The sequence below is a fragment of the Peromyscus leucopus genome, chromosome 17, assembly GCF_004664715.2.
Source record: "Peromyscus leucopus breed LL Stock chromosome 17, UCI_PerLeu_2.1, whole genome shotgun sequence".
Classification (NCBI taxonomy): domain Eukaryota; kingdom Metazoa; phylum Chordata; class Mammalia; order Rodentia; family Cricetidae; genus Peromyscus; species Peromyscus leucopus.
This window is the reverse complement of record NC_051077.1, coordinates 4,260,255-4,281,075: the sequence shown is the minus strand read 5'-3', so window position 1 is coordinate 4,281,075 and position 20,821 is coordinate 4,260,255. Positions and strand designations below refer to the sequence as shown.

General features: G+C 46.3%; 1 protein-coding gene across 3 annotated transcripts in view; it reads right to left on the bottom strand.

The window, feature by feature from the left end:
* The window catches only part of Dlgap2 (DLG associated protein 2), a 742,630-nt gene that overhangs the window by 567,177 nt on the left and 154,632 nt on the right, over positions 1 to 20,821 (bottom strand). For all 3 annotated transcript variants that reach the window (XM_028881224.2, XM_028881221.2, XM_028881222.2), the window contains one exon: positions 8,936 to 8,990. In XM_028881224.2, coding sequence (XP_028737057.1) covers positions 8,936 to 8,990 — 55 coding nt within the window. The remainder of the gene's footprint in view (positions 1 to 8,935; positions 8,991 to 20,821) is intronic.

Here is a 20,821-nt window from a genome sequence, read left to right as displayed (position 1 = left end):
AAATGAACAGCAAGCAAATGCTGGAAAAAGAGGAATCTTCACTTACTGCTGGTGGGAGTGTAAACTGTTGGAGACGCTGTGGAAATCAGTTTGGAGGTTCCTCAAAAACCTAAAGCTAGGATGACTCTATGACCCAGCTAAACCAATCCTGGGTGTATTCCTGAGGGAAGCAAAGCCTAGAGGTCTCACTCTGAGCCCTGCTTCTGAGTGCACATTCTCGTCGGCTCGCACATCTGAGGCACTCAATGCAACTGATGCTCAATTGTGGCAGATACCGGCAGCTGCAGATCCCAGAGAAGCATGACTAGTGCTGCTCATTCTCTCTAAGAACACGTAGGCAAGCCCTCTCTTTAGAAGAGGATTTTGTTTTTCTGATCCGAACTGAAATACAGGGGCAACTTCAGCCTGCCCAAAACCACTACTTCACTCCACAGCATCCAACAGGCCCCCGATGCTGGCCGTCCCGCACTGATTTTGTTATTCTCCACGCCCTCTCTACAGGGCCTCGCCATAATTAGTTCACTTTTCTCCCACACCTCACTCTCTAGCATCAGGCCCTAGGCCTCTGTTACAAGCACCTGTTCTATGTGGCTGAGTTAAGATGCTCCTAATACCTCCTCACATGCCTACCTCCAGGAGTCGAGCAAATTAGTCAGAAGCCTCTCAACGGTGGAAACCCTGCTTGAGACTTCCCAGAGACACGCTTGAATGTCACCAACTGTTTCCTCCCAGAAAATATCCTACACAGCCTCACAAGCACCTTCAGAACCTGGAACTTCAGGTTGAGACTTCATTCTGAATATAATGAGAAGCCGTTGGGCACTGCCACATCCTGGGTGAAAGGGACCAAGTGATGACAGGGAAAGTTTCTGACATCAGTGCAGCACTCCTGTGCCTGGAGTGCCTATTTTCCTCCAGGTCCTTCTCGGAACTCTCCAGAGACATCGGGCCGTTGTAACAGCTCCACAAAAGGCTGTCTGCCAATTCAGACATAGACAAATCCCATCCACAGCCACAGGGACACCTGAGGGAGGTCTCACGATTTCTTCCAGTCTGCGCCACAATATAGGATTTGTCACGTAACAGATTCGTGGTAACATGCCACACAGTTACCACACATACTAGACCCCAGGCTGCTAGCGCCCAGACCAGACCCACTGCCTTTTAACTTCAAAAGTCTCGGCTTCACGTTGCCGTGAGAAACGCTTTCCTTTCTCAGTTTCTTTATTTGTGCATCAGTCCTTAATATCTCTGCAAATTAACCCCAACTCCTACCTGAGGAAATGGCTGCTATAAATCAAGTGGTGTGAGTGTGATTTATGCGTCGCCTGAAAACTGTTGAGCAATGAGACTGTGCTATTAAATAAGCCAGCCCCCGTGGGAAATCCATCACTGTCTTTCGGTGAAGCCGCAGCTCAGTGGTAAGGGAGGGAAGCTCAGCATGCTAAGCTGGGTGTGGCCATGGCCATGGGAACCAAGGTCTCACCATTCAAGGAATCTACAGTGGCCATCCGGGTCTCTATACCAGGTGGTACCTAGGGCCATTTAAAGCTTATCTATAAACTGAATCAAGGGAACTAGAGAGATGGTTCAGTGGCTAAGAACACTTACTAGGCTTGCAGAGGATCCAAGTTAGATTCCTAGCACCCCACCTAGAGCACCTATAACTAGATGAGAGATAAAGTTTCCTAGGAGAACACATTGTGGGAGGTACAGGAACTGGCTCGGAAGTTTAGGTCCCAGTAAGAGAGTGTCAGAGCCACCAGTGTAAACATGAAGACACAGAGACACAGACATGGTTGACTGAGGCATCTTCACACATCCACAGCAACCTCATCCTGAATCACAGGACTGGTTATCCTACACCTTGCAAAGCCGGCAGGCTGGGATCTATGCTGCAGGCTCCTGCATGGTACATTCATGGGGATCCTGTGAGGCCCACGATTACTTCATTCACATTTTATCACACATGCCCCCTCTACAAATTTTTTTTTCATGCCTACAAGGCCAACTTAGCTTTCTTCAAACACCACAATTGGCAGTTTTGCTCAGTCAGGGTAGATTATGTCTGCCCTCTTCAACACTCTGAGGCAAATTCCTACCCATGGAAAGTGCTGTGACAGCTCAAGGCTTCTAACTATGTGTGTCCCATGAGGAAGCCCCCCTTAACTTTAAGGGGACCCTCTACATCTGGAGAGACTTGGTACCAAGAGTCTGAGCAGCCTCTAGCATTCCATTATTGTATTAACCAATAGAAGGAACATTTATCTGAGCACAGCCCAGGGTGTGGAGGCCATGCCACAGCCACAGTATCACAAAAACCAGGGATGTATTAACCCTTTCCACCCACCCTGGACCCACACACTCCTCTTCTGTTTCGTGCCCATTACCCATCCCCGGTAGCACCTTTGGAAATGATGCTCATATGCAAACCCCCAAATCCTTAGCAGTGATTTGAAGCCACTTTGCAACTTCAGTGCTCCGCATCCAAACACGGATGGATGTGTGCTTCCTACTCTCACTTAGGTGGCAAGCTATGAGAACCTGGAGATTCTGAAAGCCCATGAACACCCCCACATTTCCTCTTAGCTCTTCTTCTGCCACAGTTGCCAAGTCGGGAAGGACAGCCCCTCCTGTTCCTGATGAGGAACATGGCCAAGTCCTAGGATGGGCTACTCAAGTTACCTGTGTAACCTGACTAACCCAGCTCTCTGGGAGCTTGGCCCAACCAATTAAGAGAGAGAGAGAACTGCTAGCTTTCCATTTTGTATCCATGCCTCAAGAGACCAACGTTTTTATGCAATAATAAGAGGCACTTCACCTAAGGCCACCCCCATCTTTGGTGCCTTAGAGGTTAGACCATACCTGGTGATCTGCTGTAACAATGGTGTCGTCCTTCATCTTTGTCACAAGTTGTGTGTGTGTGTCTGAATGCACATGATCTTGACATACACTACCATGACTTTAAGGTAGCTTATAAATGAATGGGTAGAAAAAAATATGGTATAATTAGGAGAAAGAATAGGGAGTGTTCAATGAGGCAAGGAGATGGTTAATACACCATGAACAGAGGTACAAAGGTACAGAGCAGTGGGTGATGTAGAGCATGGTAGACATGGAGAAACTGCAGATAGGGTGTATAGTGTATATGTTTACTGTTTATCTAGAAGTGAGTTGTGTATCAGTCACATGGCACCAGATGCCAGCAGGGTAGGGGTGGGCTGTGCAGTGCTGCACCGAGATGCTCCATAGCGTTCCCCCTGGAGCAGAGAGCCTCCTGAGATATTCCTAAGATAGTAGGGTTTTCTAAAAGAGCATGGATGGAAACAGGGATGAGACTCCCAGAGGAAATCTGTCAGCCCCACAGTGGACTTCAGAGCATCCAACTATAAGGATCATCCTAAGAAACCTCTTGCCTATGTACTTTTTTTCAGCCTAAAGAGCTTTAAAAAACTCTAGAGCACCTTGAACTGCGTGGTCACTTCCTCTCAATTACCTGGAGTACATTCTGAGATGTTAGTCAAACACACGGTGCTAAGATTAGCATTCATCCACTTAGGCTTGGAAAAAACAGTGACACAGGGTAAGAATCATCTTCTCTCACTTTCTCAAACAGGAAACTGTAGGCAGGACAAGCTGAGAGCCTCCTAAGGAAGTTAACTTGGCTACTCCTAGCCACAGAGAGCTGTGGTGGCCTGCACAGGGTGGCCCAGTGACCTCATGGGATATTATTAAGGCACATTGTTCAAACTACAGGGTGAGACTGAAACCTCTCAAAGGAGAAGAATTAAGAGCATTTGGCCTTGGGCCTCATGGCTTCTCACCTTCACACAAAGGCACCACCAACAAGGACCCTAAGTGAAGAGTACACAGATCTGTGGGGCAAACCTCTCAGGTTCCACACAGGAGACCATTGCAGAGATGGGGCTGAACACAGTTCACTCTGGGCTGCATTTCTACTGAGGTGCACAGTTCTCCACTTTAATGGAAAACTGCCATATAATATATACAATGAGACCCTATAGGTGATGAGAAGCCACATTGAATAAAGCAAATTTTTGTCCTAAACTACTGACCTATAGCCTTACATTCTGGCAGTAATTTTGTAGCACAAGCAATTTTCTGATAGAGTCATTGGCAGTTTATGAAATTAAGGCCTTTGATGCCTAAGAGGGTTTTCTTCTATCTTTGGCTGGTGGACAAAGGGAGGGAGAGCAGGAACACGGGTGTTCTGTTCACTCCACAACGGCACAGGGTGCTAGGAGACAAGAGAAGGCGAATCTCCACAGCTTACAGCGTTTACTTTCTCCATTTAGCTCAGAGCTCGTTATTCTTAGTTTATGAATCATATCATATGGCATTCTATTTGTACTACCTCAATTCCTTTTTGAAAATGAAAAGGTAGTATAAATAATTGCAGTAACTGGGGGAGCAAAAGCTCACTTGAAGCATTTGGCCTTTCAAAGAATAAACCTCCAACCCGTAACATTAAAAGGGCATCACGTGGCACCCCATGTCCTTGTGTGTCCACTCTGTCCATTGCGCATCCTTCCAGGACCCTTCCACGCAAGGTACTTGCTGCCCTTGCCCCAGGAGCTGGACCAGTCACCCACGGCCCCTCTTCTCCCACACCAGCAACACTCTTCCTCGTCCGCATCCTTTTGCCCTGCACTTGGTTAGACAGCATGGATAGAAGGGTTTCCTGAGGTTCCTGTAGCATCGCAGACCAACCCAGAGTAAGATGCTGCCTGAGCCGCAGCAAAATGTCCAGCAGCTAGGTGGAGGAGCAAGCCAGGAACTGAGGTCTGCGTCCTTATCATCGGAGGAGGGCAGTGTCTTTCCTACACAGGCAATAGCCAATGCTAATGTGAAAACCCTAAACCAGAAGGCCTGCAAGGCCACCGCGCAGGGTATCCGTTGCAACAGCAGGAAACAGCATCGCTGCCACATCGGTATGAGCCAGGTGCATTGTGCCTACCGCCAGTCACTTCAAGTCATGTTCCAAGCTGTGGAAAAAAAGAACCAACTGACTCATTGGTTTCCCCTTATTTCTTTCCTGTGAAATTACAAGCTGTTGAAAACCTTAGGCTCATGAGAAAACCAGGAGATGTAAAATTACCACCCTTTCCTGCCATTTCAACAAAGATGTCTGTCCCCTCTGTTTCTTGAACTAAATATGCAAGTTCACTAGCAGTAACTCTAATTTCAACAGCCCCCCTATTCCTTGGATGGTTTGATAATGCATAATTTAAGCTGACTGCCCTGTAGGCCTCTAAAGTTCTATGGAATAATGCATATATACTATATATGCATGATATATATGTATATACATATACACACACACGTTAAAAAAAACCTATGTGCTCAACCTATGTGGATACTGTAAAATTAGGGATCCTGTTTCAGACACTAGATTTTAATCCAAGATTCCATTCGGCCCAAATACACTAAGCAATTTGCACCACATAGAGACCATGTTTAACCACAGTCAGTACCACGTACCAAAGACCAGAGCCTCCACCTGCCCAGGGGACTGATCAGAGTATGGGCACCTCCCAGCCTCTTCCCAGGACCTTTATAGCAGAGATGGGAACTGGCCATGGTAGGAGAATTTACAACACAGAAATTGGCAAACACTAGGGACTAGGCTCCTCCCCTCCCCAGCATCATCCTGCTGAGGAAAGCTGGCTGACCTCATCTCACCGGCCGTCAGCCAACCTCAGACAGGAATGCTCAGGTGTTTCAGGAGTGCCACTATGAACTGGCAAAGGAGCAAGAATCACGGCCACACACGTGAAGAAAATCATAAAACTCTTTCTGTTCAGCTTCTACGGGAACATATTTCACAGTCACCTTTCTGTGACTTTGGAATGAAATAGAGCCCAAAGCCTATTGGATCTCCCTGCGTGTGTAGTCTGTGAGGGGCCTGTCACTCCGTTATTGTCAAGGCCTGTGGGGAATGAATGTTTTTGCCATTTTACAAGAAGAATCTGTTCCCAAAATGTCTTCATTCTTGGTGGCAGAACAGGCTGTCTCCTGAGACAGCCAAGCCAGAGTCAAGTGAGCAGTGCCCTAGACTTCTCTAAAGCATGTGACCACACCAAAACAAACTGCCAACAGCCAGGAAGAGAACCCAGACATGAGAACTAAACAGATGCCAACATCTGCTCTGCCCGTATCTCATCAAAAGGGAAATCCACCCAGTCGGTTGCCACTGATAGCTTCCCCATCTGCAATCCATACGCAAATCTTACAAAGAAAGAAGAACGGAAGAAAATTAGACAGTTTTTACTGTGTGCTACATTTTCCATCAGAAATCAAAGTTCTCATGCCCCAAAAGTTAAGGGCATAAACTGTTCAAGAAAGACAAGAGACAGCCGTGGCTTAGAGTGCTGAGACCAGGCTGCCTATAAAACTGTAAAGAAAGGTTAACTTTTATCTTGGAAATCGTCAGCTATAATCAAATGATGCATGTGAGGAAGCTGCTGTTCAGAAATGTTTATAAATTCGCCCAGCAGTCAGCATGCCCTGTGGGCCTGCATCCACCTAAGACCTGCCAGCTTGAATAAAGGTACATAGGAACCAGTCCTGAGAGAAACAAAGTTGTGGCCACAGACGCTTCCAGTTAGTAATCCTTTTACCAACAATGAGTTTCAAGGGAGAGACCCAACTGTACTATTTTGGCAGCAAATTCTAACACAGGGTGGCTAGATTCAAGCCAGAGGCATCAACTGGAATCCTAGTTATCAACAGATGTCTCTGACCACCTGGGTCAGCTGCCCATGGTCCAGTGCACACAGCTGTTTGGCTGGGTTTACAAGGTACACAGGTCTCAACCTAAAGGCAAAATAAAGGTTTCTTTACTAAAAATCACTGATATTGGAAAAGGGAAAAAGTGTCTGAAAGTAAAAACTTAATTAAACCCGGGGCCACAAACACACTGGAAACTCTACCACCACGCCATACCTCAGCTTCAGCATGGTTCTGGCAATGATATGTTCCATTCACCTTTGTGCTTCAAAAAGCCTCATGCCCGTGATTTTCCTTCACAAAACAACAAAGGCAAAAAAAAAAAAAAAAAAAAAAAAAAAAAAAAAAAAAAACAAACTGCGCAACTTGTGCCTCGGTTCTTTTGTGAACCAAATCCAAAGTGAGGTAGTAAAGAGAAAAGAGGTTAATGAACTAATCTACCTTTTTAACTCATTCACCAAAATTAACACAGGCGATTGAATTAGGCCAAACAGTGATATATGTTATTTCAAAACCAGCCATGTTTAATCCAGAAATGCTGAGCTCAATGTAGGCAGCATCCCTGCGTCTAGGAGCCAATAAGCAGCATTCTTAGGAAATGAAAATAAAGCATCTTGAAAACCCTGTCTTGGAAAACCAAAAAATAAAATAAAATAAAGCATCTTGAGATGGCAACATCTTCCAAACTCACTTGAAGCTCTGCATACAGCAAAGTGTCTCAAAATACCCGAAACTCATTTCAGTCCTAAAAATCCACTGGGATTTTCATGTACCAGACTTTAACTTGTCTTCATTGCCTTGATGATGCTGGTAGGATGGCACAAGCGACTTGGCCCCTGGTCCTCCTCACACCTAACACTGTGCTTCTTTACAAGATATGCCCTGCATCTTCACTACTAACCAAGCCTGCCAGAAAACACAGGCTTACAAAACATCCAACTGTGTTGTAAGTATGTTTCTCTATAAATATAGTAAATAAGATACAAATATGTTTCAGTGGCAAGAACAAACTCTTTGGAAAAGGATGATATCAGTAACACAATATATCCACATTTCTTAATTTTAAAAAAGGAAAATTTGTTTGCCCCAAACCTTTGTGTTTACATTGATTATGCAACATCAACAGGACCCTCAGCCTATTTATATGCATAATGTGGCAGTGGAAATTTCACCAGAGCAAGCCCCTGTGTATCATCATAGAAGACAAACAAACTATCTGAAAAACCTCTGTTTCATACCCAACAAAAATATCCTGAAACGAACCAGGCATGGTAGTGCACACCTTTAGTCCCAGCACTTGGGAGGCAGATGCAAGCGGATCTCTGAGTCTGAGGCCAGCCTGGTCTACAGAATGAGTTCTAGAACAGCCAAGGCTGTTCTACAAAGAAACCCTGTCTCAAAAAAACCAAATATATCCTGGAACACGCACTTGTATTTGCAGAGATACAATGGATTTTAAGGACATACAAGCTGTGCAAAGCTCTTTGGAGGTAGCAGCCATATCCACTGTCTGCTCCTCGCATTCTGAGACTTTCATTTTGATGAAAGTAACTTCAGTGAGAGGCTATCTACATCGAATAATCAAAACACAGATCCACAAGATAGCACACCTTACATTCTCCTTTTCAATGTTAAAACAACCAAGCTCCAAAATGGCTCTTAGACCTCTTTCTCCCCCATCACATTTTCTTAAAAGCAATGCAGAGCACTTACGCTCGGCCCACAGCATCCACCCAGGACGCAAAGCTGCAGAACAACACACGTGCCCACCGCAGAATCCCTACTCTGTCTGACCCCCACAAATCTCAGAGGACATGCATACGGCTAACTCCACCCAGACCCGCCAAAAACAAATAGTGCTGTTTCTAGTAAATGAGTATAATAACCAAACAAAACAGCTTTGGAGATTCAACTTGATTTTAAAACAACAACAAACAAACAGCCATCTTCTCATAAAAATCCAAGATTATAAACATCTGAATCCATTTCTTTGGCCAGTAAAAACAGCAACCTGAACTCAGCTTGTAACTCGACACAGAACTGAGTATCCCAACTTTCAAATAATCATGTATACACACAAACGTCAACTGCAAAAAGCCCACCCGACATCTGCCTGAAGCACCGAGCTTCTTTGTGTCCCTGACACAGAACCTATGGCCTCTTTCCAGGAGGAGGTAGATCATACCTGTGTTCCTGTCTGGTAAGATGCAGCAATGCTTCTGCAGGATGCCGGGCAGAACCTGTTCCAAAACAAATAAATAAAATGCACTTGGTTGTTATTCAGGCAGAGGTGAAAGCATCTCATTAACTGCTGTGAGAGGTTTTCTAATAAGATCATTCAGTGTTGCACAAAGTCATTGCACCCAAGATGGTCTCAATAATCAACCCTTACGGAAAACGCTGATAACATACATTTTTCATCCAACAGGTTAATCAAGTAAGTGTGTTGATTGTATACGGTTCTCCTGGGATGTGGCTGCCACTGGGTAATGTACACCCTAATGGGCCCTAAGAGATCTGGGACATGGCTCTGGAGGGACTGCTGTGTGCAGGGAAATGGGCACACCAATTTTCCTGGTGGCTTTTAAAATATTAGGTGCAATTAGAGCCTGACAATGGAGCTTTGCTGGGACACTGTGCCGGGTCTTCATTGAGGACCTAAGCTCAGCGGCTCTCATCCCTCATCCAGAATATTTGTGAGGAAATAGAAAACAAAAGCTGTGTTTAGACTCTAACCTTGGTAGCAAAAAAGTGAAGGAAGTTTCTCCTTTGATTGGAGGGTGAAGACAACAGAAACCTGTTTTGTCAAGAAAATTCTACAACGCAAAGCTTCTGCAAAGCACAGGCTGGAAAAAAAAATCCACAGTGGGGATTCTCAACAGGAAACGTACGTTCCTGCTTCCTAAGCCGCTCAGAGAAAAGCCGACCTCTCACATGCTCCACAAGACCAGGCACGGCGGGCCCTCGGCCAGCAGTGGCAGCTGTCCAGAGCTGTCTGTCAGCCAGGAAGGCTTGTGTTGCCTCAGAGCAACGAGTTCCACACAAGAGGCAGAGGTGTCCCAGGAACACACCAGGAGCCTGACATCCACTTTTGGGGACTTAGATGAATTTTTCTCTGCCTTAGCCAACCTGACTTCCTCCACTTCCTCGGAATACCTTGCATGCACTAAAGAATGCTTTTTATCCTAATATAATTGGCTGCACATAACAGCATGGACAATTTTTTTACTCTGGGTAAAATCTGATAACAACAACAAAAAAAATCAAATCAAATAAAGCAATAAGCAAATCTGTATCTAGCCAATGCTATGTAAAACATGGAATGAGAATTCAAAAACATATTCTGACATTCGTGGGACATGTGACCTTGGAGACTGATCAACCCTTCCCAGGGGCAGCCACTCTGAGTCAAGCTCTCTGGGTCAAGCCAGGTGGACAACCAGGTCTGGAGCACTGGTGACTTCATACTGAAGCTTCCTGCTTCCCCCAAGGGCTCCCCCAAGCTGCTGCTATCCCTAGAAGCCACCGGCACACTCCAGGAATCTCACTTATGATCCCTTTGAGGCAACACTCCCTCCCTGACGCAACCTCAAATCTTTTTTTTTTCCTTCTTTCTTCCTTTTTTGGAACATGTCAAGTAGCTTTCACTGGATCCCAAACAGGAAAATATAAGGAGCCAGAAGAAGTCATAAACAGTCTACGGTAGAATTCACCTTGACTTTCTCAACGGCAGACGATTTGTGTTCAAAAATAGCGCCCATATCTAATCTTGACAGTCTCCTCCCAGCCGTGGTCCTGGGTAAGACACCTGCACTAAATCTTGGATACAGCCTCAGGCTCTCAAATGCCAGGCACACATCACTTCCTCGCAGCCAGCTTAAGGGAACAGCCAGGCAGGACCGTAATGGGTTTATTTCCTTCTCTCTGAAGGATTTACAGAAGGCAGCAAAGGAGAATGAAATTATCTTGCCTGCCCAAAGGCACTTTAAAAAGTTCAAACCTGCCTATTCTTTGAGAGCATTTAACTGCTCAAGATAATTGGAGACATGGTGCTCTGCTCTCCAGAGTCAGGAGAGAGGGACCAACAAATCCAAAGACCCCAAGAGTCCCCATTAGTACCACCCAAGGTCTTGGAGTGTCCATCATTCTACATTTCTGAGGAGACCCCTGTTGATAACCATGACTGTAGGTGCAGATTCTTCCAAGTAGGAGATCTGCTTCCTAAATAAGAACTCCAAAGCCTCAGTTGCCTGAATCCTGCTTGCTCTCCAGGTACCTTCTTAGGTCAAAGACAAAAACATAAGCCCACAGGGAAACTGACACTTCTGCAATATTAGCTGAAGGAAATTAAGAATTCATGTGTCTGGTGACTCTGGCTGCATTTCACACACTCCAGGCTACACTGCCATGGAGTCACATTTAACAGTACAGACACCCAACACATCTTTTCTTTGGGGTAGTGATGCCCAGAGAAGACACAGGGCTCTGGCCACCCAGGCAGTACCTCTGGGCAGTCTTACGTCATCCTCCTCTCTCCAGTCCCAGGTGACTGTAGCCTCTGCCTGTCCCTAGATACCCAGAACACATGCTTTCCTCTGTACCCCCATTGACACTTTTAGGGACTCAGTGGTCCTCTGACCTCTGACACTCCCATCACCTCTGGCCTCTGAAGTAGGGAATGTAACAGTTCATCTGTTTGAAGTCCATGTGATCTGGGAAAATTCTCCTGGATAAATCATCAGTCTCTCAAAGCAGATGTGACAGGTGCCACTTATGAGTGGCTTAGAACACTTAAACATCTTGCCACAAAGTCTGAGGGCCTGAAATCCAAAGCCAAGGTATAGGCAGAGTAACACGCCAATTAAAGACTCCAAGAATGGCTGTTTATGCCTCTATACTCCTTATGGCTCCTGGCACCCTGGGTTTATTGCCACATCCCACCAACCTCCACTGTATCCACATGGCCTTTTCCCTATCGTTCTATATGGTCTTCCCTCCACAAGCATGTGCCAGCTAAGTCTTCTCTCCCCATGTATGCACTAGTATGGCCTACTATTCATACTTGCTCATGGTTTTCCCTCCATACATAGGCACTCACATGGTCTTCCTTTCATACATGTGTCCATACTCACATGATCTTCTCTCCACACATGTGTGTTCACACTCACATGGTCTTCCATACATGTGTGTCCACACCCACAGGGTCTTGCCTTCACATGTATGTCAACCATACCACCTCCTCTTCTCCTGCATGTACCCACATGTTTTCTCACACATGTATCCACAGGTCTTCTCCTGCATGTACCCACATGTTTTCTCCTGCAGGTCCCCCTGGGTCCTTCTTGCAAACAGACATTCCAATTCAATTAGAGCCCACCCTCATGGCCTCATCTACCTTGGTAAAGTCTTCTAGGACCCTGTATCCAAGCTGAGGCATATTCTGAGATACATAACATGCAACAGAATCCAACCCATAATATGCTAAAACATTGCAGTTAGGGAGGAGTCTTGGTGTCACTGATGCTACTTAATCGGCAAGTCATGGAGTTCTTTGTGCTTGAATCTGCCTCAAGATAATAAACCTAGGGCTTCTGCAAAGTGTAGCTTGGCCTCCGCTGGCTACCAGGAGCTTTTGTTCTCTCAGCATCACAGTATTCTCCAGTCAACCTCCTGTTCTCTCAGCCCAATCTCCTTGTTTCCTGATGCTTTCCCTTCACACTGCCTTTGGGGTGACAGCTCACTCACTCATTCCCACATAGGCATCATCGAGAATAGAGCACAGCCCAGGCTTTTACCCTTCCCGTGTCCACGTGCAGCAAATTCTCTTGAATGTTCTTAGGTCCGTCCCCTTCCCCTGCTGGTGTGAGCTCATATTTACCTTCAGACTGCCTACCCATGATGAGCCCTCACACCGGACAGAAAACCTCACGAGTGGGTGTCTGGTATGTTCTGGGGACTCGGAAGTCATGTGTATTGGGTGTGTGCTGAGCAGAGCTCAAGAGAGGACGGTGGTTCTGGCAACAGTCAGAGGATGCTTGGTAAGTGACCTGAAGATCCTACCATTGTTGTGACAGCTTGGCCTGTGTGCTGGAACCAGGACATTCCTGATAACCCACTTGCCCCTGAACCCTCCTCACCCAAATAACCACAGGATACTAGAATTTCCTCAGGTAACCATCACAGGAAAGTCTTAAATGGAGATAAATGTAGTTGTTGTCTTCTTACTTTTTTGGGGGCCCCACCACCCAGCTCCAAAATAATCACACACAGAGGCTTATTCTTTCTTATGAATGTTTTTTGGTTTGGTTTGGTTTGGTTTGGTTTGGTTTATGAATGCCCAGCCTTAGCTTGGCTTATTTCTAGCCAGCTTTTCTTAACTTAAATTATCCCATCCACCTTTGCCTCTGAGCTTTTATCTTTCTCTATTTCTATATACCTTTTTTTACTTCTTTCTTGTGACTTGCTGTGTAGCTGGATGACTGCCCCCCTGGAGTCCTCCTCTCCTCCTTTTCTTGCTCCTTGATCTTTCTCCTCCCAGATTTCTCATCCTATTTATTCTCTCTGCCTTCCAGCCCTGCATATCCTTTCTCCTGCCTCACTATTGGCTGTTCAGCTCTTTATTAGACCATCAGGTGTTTTAGACAGGCACAGTAACCCAGCTTCACAGAGTTAAACAAATGCAACATAAAGGAATGCAACACATTTTTGCATCATTAAACAAATATTCCAAAGCATAAACAAATGTAACATCTTAAATTAATATTCCACAACAGTAAGGGGCTCCCTGCCTCCTTCCTTCATCCATTCCTCTGGCCAGACTTCCTCCTGCCAAGCTCTCACTATCCCTGGAGACTCTTGAGGATTCTCGTACCCTAGCTCCAAATTGGGCCCTGGGACCCAACCAAACACTAACAGGAATCTGTTTCCCTTTGTGAAACAGGTCCTGGAGCATTAAGGGCATGGGGCACACGTGACACTTGTGAACCACCCTGGCCCGAGTTAGATAGCTCCATGTCAAAAGATACTACTACGTGAGGGTGAATAGCCTCAAAGGGGGTTGGGATCCTCCATATGCTCATTAGAACCCATTCCACAAACCTAAACGTCTGCTCCATACTGTCTATGTGTTCTCTCTCATCCCGTGGAGTTACCTCTCTAAGCTTCCGAATCTACATCCTGATGACAGGTGATGACCTGGTTCAGCTCCTCTCTGAGACTGCTGCTGCCCTCACACCAGGGTCTAGTCTCTTCCCAACAATGAGCACCTCCACACTCACTGTTTCTCAGCAGAGGGACAGTCTACTTCCTATTCATAAAGAAGTTATGTGCTCATCCTGAATTACAGCTAGAGTGGGCAGGTAAGGGACTGTCACCCTGCAATTTAAGCCTGTGGGCCTGATGGACCTGCACTCCAAATCTACTTGAGTGATGACGGAGACTCGCACCCTCTAATTCTCAGAAACTCTAATATTTCTTTTCTGTTTCCTCTTCCTGGAAATTCCATTACTTAGGCACAGGGATGTGTGGGTCTAATCACTGTTACCACTCTGTTCCTCTGCTTTTTTGTTACACTTTTATAAAATTCTCTGTTTTGTATTCCAACCCTCTAGTGAATGCCTCAGGTCTGGCCATCCACTGTTATATCTCGGAGATTTTCCTTTCTATCAATGTTACTTCTGTATATTAGCTTCAGCTTGGCTCTGGCTCTTCCCTCCCCGAGGACAGGAATATTGATGACTCCCATGCTTTGGGCACAGTCTCTATTCTCAGTGACATCATGGCTGTAAAAGCTCATGCTCCGTGGGCAGCTGCCTTGCTTAATATCATGGCCGATCGATGTGTTGTCATCTGATACCCACAACTGTTAGTATGGGTCAAACCAACATCCTACATTCCCAGTCTGGAATAAATGAGTGATGGGGAGCCAGGTATCTGTGTGGCCTCTCAAGATTTCTAGGACCACAAGGGTAGGCAATAACTGTCATCAAAGATCACCTGCTCTCTGAGTTACAAAGTTAACCTCAGAGGTGAAAGGATGTAGCCTCAGGGCCTTTGATAGGTCCAGTATACATGGCATTTTGTCCTGTTTTTTAACCTCTTAAAACATTAGTAGATATTATTCCCAAATATAGACTCTTAGGAAGGATCATTCTTTCCCATCCTTCTCCTCCTCCTCCTCCTCCTCCTCCTCCTCCTCCTCCTCCTCCTCCTCCTCCTCCTCCTTCTTCTTCTTTCTCTCTCTCTCTCTCTCTCTCTCTCTCTCTCTCTCTCTCTCTCTCTCTCTCTCTCTCTCTCTCTCTCTCTCTCTCTCTCTGCCTTGATGCCCTTCCTTCCTGGGCAGCAGGATGCCGAGCCAAATGGATCATGATACTTGGGCATTCCCGACAGTCTGAGGTTTTGCAATTTGTACAAGAGATCAACACTGCGGCATTTAAAAACTAGAAGTGACATTACACAGTTTAACATGCTTCTTAGAGGACACAGGCCCCAGAGACATAGACACATTCTTTAGAGTGTCAAGAACATAAGTAAGTATTCAATTAACTGTTCCCAACCAATTGAACTGTGAAGGAATGGCCTTAAGTTTCTTTTAGAAAATGTGGTATCCCGTGCCTCTCAAGAGAGGACACTCAGCAGCATCTGATTTCCATCTGGAGATGCTGGTCTTCATGTGTGTTGGCCCACCCTCTACTTCTGCCTTCCTCTTGTAGTGTTGACAGAAGTGAGAATACTCCTCAAAGGCCAGTCACAGACAGGACAGGACAGATGCACACCTCGGGATTTCCCTGTACATTTCCACATGGGCAGAGATCCTTGACTTGGTCACTGTAAGCAGTCATACATGCACCGGAACCGTGTATAGAACTGCAACCTCTGGGTTGGGTGTAGACACCCAGGGTGGGCTGCCTGGGTGCTGTGCAGCTCCTTCGCTTACAAGAACACCTGTTGATGGGAGGGTCCGCCTCAGTGCCCAGCTCTGGGTGAAAACACTCCTTCCAAGCAGACTAAGGAGAATAAGGAGTGAAAAATAAAAAATAAAAAAAAATAAACCCGTCAGCCGGGCTCCACCGCCTCGGCATTAGGCATTTGCCTTCTATCTCATGGTTCTCATGCAGAGCATCGTGGGGAGCAAAGCCAGAGTCTAGAACACAAATAAGGATCTGGCACCGGACAAGCTGTCTTCGGTACCCTCGTCTGTGTCATCCATGAAAAGGGGACCACTTCAGAATCCAAAGGGCATTATGCTCCATGAGTCAGTAGTGACTATAATCTACCATGACGAACTCAAACCTCAGCCTATACCAGTGCTGCTTACACATACAAGGATCACTCACATGGCATCCTGGTCCCCAAATGGGGCCAGGAACGGAATTTCATGTTCCCTGGAGATGCTGCACCAATAATCCAGGGAACAGTTTGAGAACCATGAAAGGAACATATCACCACCAGCAACATCTGCCCATCGACTTCTCGTCCATCGACTGTCCCATTAGGGTTCATGCAATAGAAACATCACGTCATTTGACAAAGGGGCTGACGGGGGATGGACAGCAGAACTGCTGTGCACAGAGAAATCAATCTCAGTGTGTGTCCATAACATAAAGAACAGATGGAGGGCTGTGGTTGAGGTATTGTACACCCCAATAAACTTATCTGGGGGTCAAAGAACAGAACAGCCATTATATTAAACGTAGAGATTAGGCTTGGTAGCACATGCCTCTAATCCTAGCATCCCAGAAGCAGAGATGCATCTGGATCTCTGTGATTTCAAGGCCACACTGGAAACTGAGCCAGGCATGGTGGCACACACCTTTAATCCCAGGAAGTGATGGCAGAAAGGTATATAAGGTGTGAAAACCAGGAACTAGAGCTTTTTAAGCTTTTAGGCTTTTAGCAGCAGTTCAGCTGAGAACCATTCGGATGAGGCCTCAGAAACTTTCAGTCTGAAGATTTGTGGGAACAGGATTCAATGAGGAGTTGTCAAAGTGAGGTTAGCTATGGCTTGTTCTGCTTCTCTGACCTTTCAGAATTCACCCCAATACCTGGCTCCAGGAATCTTTTATTAATAAGACCATTTAAGATTCATGTTGCAAAGGGCTACTCAGAGGAGCTGGAAATATGGACCTGAAGTATTTCCAGAGCAGACTGCAGCTAGGACCCTTAGCTTAGCGACATGGGATCCCAAAGGGCAGAAGTGATGCAGACCATCAGAAATCTACATCTAGACCTATGTCACCTGCCAGGCCCCTCACTAGCGTCAGTACCAACCCCTCCACACGTGGACAATCTACTGCTGCCTCCTCGGACCTAGACTGGTCATACTAATTTGGTCCTGTCAGGTTCTCATCATCTCTGGTTCTTATACATGCATGCTATAAACAAAAGTAGTCCTAGGAATATCCAGGAAGCTAACAGGAGGAACCAGTATGTACAGGTTTGGGCACAGAACCCAAAGACATAAATACACATGAACCTCAGAGAACCCTAGGATGCAAACACACATGACTATCACCCGGGTGCTGGGCCAGCCTCCACGAAAGCCAGCATTCCCAGAATGAGCTCAGCTGGACTTCACCTGCCTCATCCCTTCCCCATCACAAACAAGAGATGTGAAATGTCCTTTTCTGTGGGGGACCTCTGGAACTCTCGAAGAATGAGGAATAAGAGACTTAGTTAGAAATAGAGAGGGGAGAGAAAACAGGATAGACCTGGGTGGGCCTAGTTCCTTATCGACTGGCCCAGAACTTTATTCCAAAGGTCTATTTATAACAATACCAAGGGGTGGAGCAAAAGACCTCCCCCTTGCTAGTTACAGTCACCTGGTACCCAGGTCCGTGATCCACTCAATCTCTTACACAGTCCTCCTGGGTACAGCCCCCAGCAGAGCTAGTGGGCTCCAACACTTTTCTCAAACCATTTGAAACAAAGCACCTACAAACACAAGATTCCCACTCTGCTGTCAGCAAGTCCCACCTGCTAACAAACAAGTGCCTCCCATGAGTCCTTCAGAGCCTCGCAGGGAGTGGGGGCATTCGAGGATCACTAGATATTAGCAGCAAGCTTCCACTGTGAGAAAGACCAAAATTACAGTAGCAAGAAAGAATTTCTGCAAGAAATGAGACATTTAAAATATTTAAAAACAATGTAACTATCAACATTTCAGAATTCTAGAGACGGCATGAATGATGAAGTTGTTGAGACAAGGCCTCATTATGTAGCCCAAGCTAACCTTGAACTCATGGCCCCCCCTTGCTTCAAATTCCCAAATGCTGGGATTGGAACAGAGGCAAGGCTACATGCCTAGCAACACTAGATATTTATGTCTGACTAGAAAGTAGGATGTTACACTCACAGAAGCAAAACCCAGAGAAAGACCTGTTGGAAGTCAGAGTCAACCAGCATTCCAATAAAATACTTTAAAAAAGTAGATTCAAGACATTATCTCAGAATATAGAGAGAAAAACATATTAAGAATTGACAGAGATAAAACAAACAAACAAACAAACAAAAACCCAGAAACTTAGTTCTGGAGCTTTCTACCTCACTGTGGGAGAGCCTATGCAAGAGACCCAATGGGGGATGAGCCAAGCAAGCCAGCCTAAACCCACAGACACACGGGAACAGACGCAGGACTTAGAAGCGCACAGAACACCCAGCCACATCTTGATGACCAACCCAGGACACTACAGTAAAAATGCTGACGAGAAGGAAGACCCTAACCACAACCACAGCAAAGAACTCTGGGAGCTGAGAACATCAGAGCAGGGGAGTGGTGGGTGCTTTGGAAAGTATGAAGAAACATCTCCCCATGACAGGCTATCCATGGAAGAGGACAGCGTCGGACACATCGAGTGAGAGCTGCGATGCCCTGTCTCTGCTATCAGGAGGCAGGTGGAGAGCACGCTGCACCATTTTACAGGAAAAAGAGAAAAGAGTATTTGGTAAGAGTGGCTAGGAGAGTGACCAACCAACAGAAACACTGGTTAACTGGTGTAAAAACAGTTCAGCACAGACACACGTCCATCCACCATTGTCTGCGATCACATGGTCAGAATGTCAGCACAGCAGGTCAAACTAGACTCTGTCCACTACCACAGGAAAGGACACTGAGATGTCCACAGAGTCCCAACAGCCACAAAAGTGCCCCTGCCACACTCAGAGCCCACAGAACCCCTTTTCCCATGACAGAAGTGACATTCCCATCTCCAGAGAAGCAGGAGTCACATAATCCAAATGACACTGGCAGGGGATGGAATTCTCTAAGGCACCGGGTCAGAATGTTCATTTCTGCCTCTGGAAAAGAAGCAGAAGCAGCAAAGTAACAATGTGTCCTGAGAGTATGGTAATGCCTTCCATCATAACCATGTGTTCCTATGACACAGACAGCTACAGGCTTCACAAATCTTTAATGTAGGCATCCAGGGACCCACCACCCCATGCTATCTGGAAAACATGAGTAAGCAGTGTTTGAAGATGCAAGCAAAGAGAAGCAGCAGGATTGGGACTAGCTTTCTGGTTAGAAATACCATCTTCCCCACGCCACCCCCAGCAATATCAATCCACTCTCATCCCTGGACCTCTCCCTCCAAGGGCCCCACTCATCCCTGGAGATTCCCCATAGCCAGAGGCACATCCTGACGTGTATCCTGCAATTAGGAACACAATCCCCACAGGTTTTTCTAGCAATACATCAACAGACCCCCAACTCTGTTGACCCAAAGCCCAGGCTAGGAGCTTCCAGCCAATCAGAATCCTCTGATCATCTGCTGATGGCCCAGAAAAAAAACTGCATCTATAGAAGAAGCCCTTCTAGGTCTCATCCAAGAAATAAGAACCTTTGCTGGGTCCTAGTGGGTCAAAAAGCCAAGACTCTCCCAGGGAGGGATAGGAGGCGTCATCTCTGATTGATGCCACTCCTGTCCTTGATGGGCTGGTGGTACACTCCTCCAGATGTGGCTGAGACAATCCCTGGCTTACGAGACTCTGGACCTGGGCACTGCCCAGAGCCTTTGGGCATAGGGCACTCTGCCTCACCTGTAGCTCAAGCCCAGATCTCTGTCTCATGGAGAAGGCCAGTCTGCCTTCAAGAGTCAGATCCAGGCCACTCTTTGTAGCCCTGTGCTCTGTCTTTACAGAGAACATCCACAGTCAACCTGGTTACTTCCATTATCTAAGAATTCCCATCGTCCCCATTACAGGTGGGAAAGAACCAAAAACTCCATAGACATTTCTCTTCTTCTGAGAGACCATTAAATTATTTCACGGAAGTAGCAGAAGTCTGCATGTAATGATTCCCGACGGCTATAACACGGCCTGTTCTGAGCTTCAGAAACCACAGGCAGATGAAGTTAAGAACTGGGGAAGAGGCTGTTTTCCCACACACAGATGTGAAACAATTCAGATGATGAGAGAAGTCCCATTTCTGCTCCTTCTTAAGTTCCCTAGAAAGGGCGAGGCCATCAAAAGCACTGGCCTCAAGCGAGGTCGCCTCCCCTGGCCAGAGCCCCGTTACAGGCACAGCACATTCACCCGTGAGTTATCGATGGAAGCCCTAACTGCACAGCTATTTCTAAATCCGTGCAGTGGAGGTCTGGGTCCATTCACCTCCCACCACAGACCCTGGACTTCATGCTCTCTGCTCTGTTTGTCGTCTGATTTCAGAAGCATGCGTTGAGTGGCCCACTTGTTTCCAGCACTTAGACATCTTTAAGTGAACATGTTCCATGTAACCAACCCCCAAATGACACGCCTCACTATGCTGCCGCATCCCAGCTTCTGTATCAGGTTCCTCCACCTCACCCATCTCCTCTCCATGCCAGCCCTCAGCCCACCAAGTCCAGCCCCAAATCCTCAAACCAAATAAGCACCCTGCACCCACCACTGCTACCCAGACAACATCCTCTCCTCCCTCACCTTGAAGCGTCAACTTTGAAGAGCCTCCAGAGCTCCTGAAATCTAGTCTTTGGGGATCTGCCTGAACTAGTTTCTTTTGATGAGTCTGAATCGTCAACTTGCCACAACTCAGAATCACCTGAGAGCACCAGCTGAAGACTGACAGAATCAGATTGGT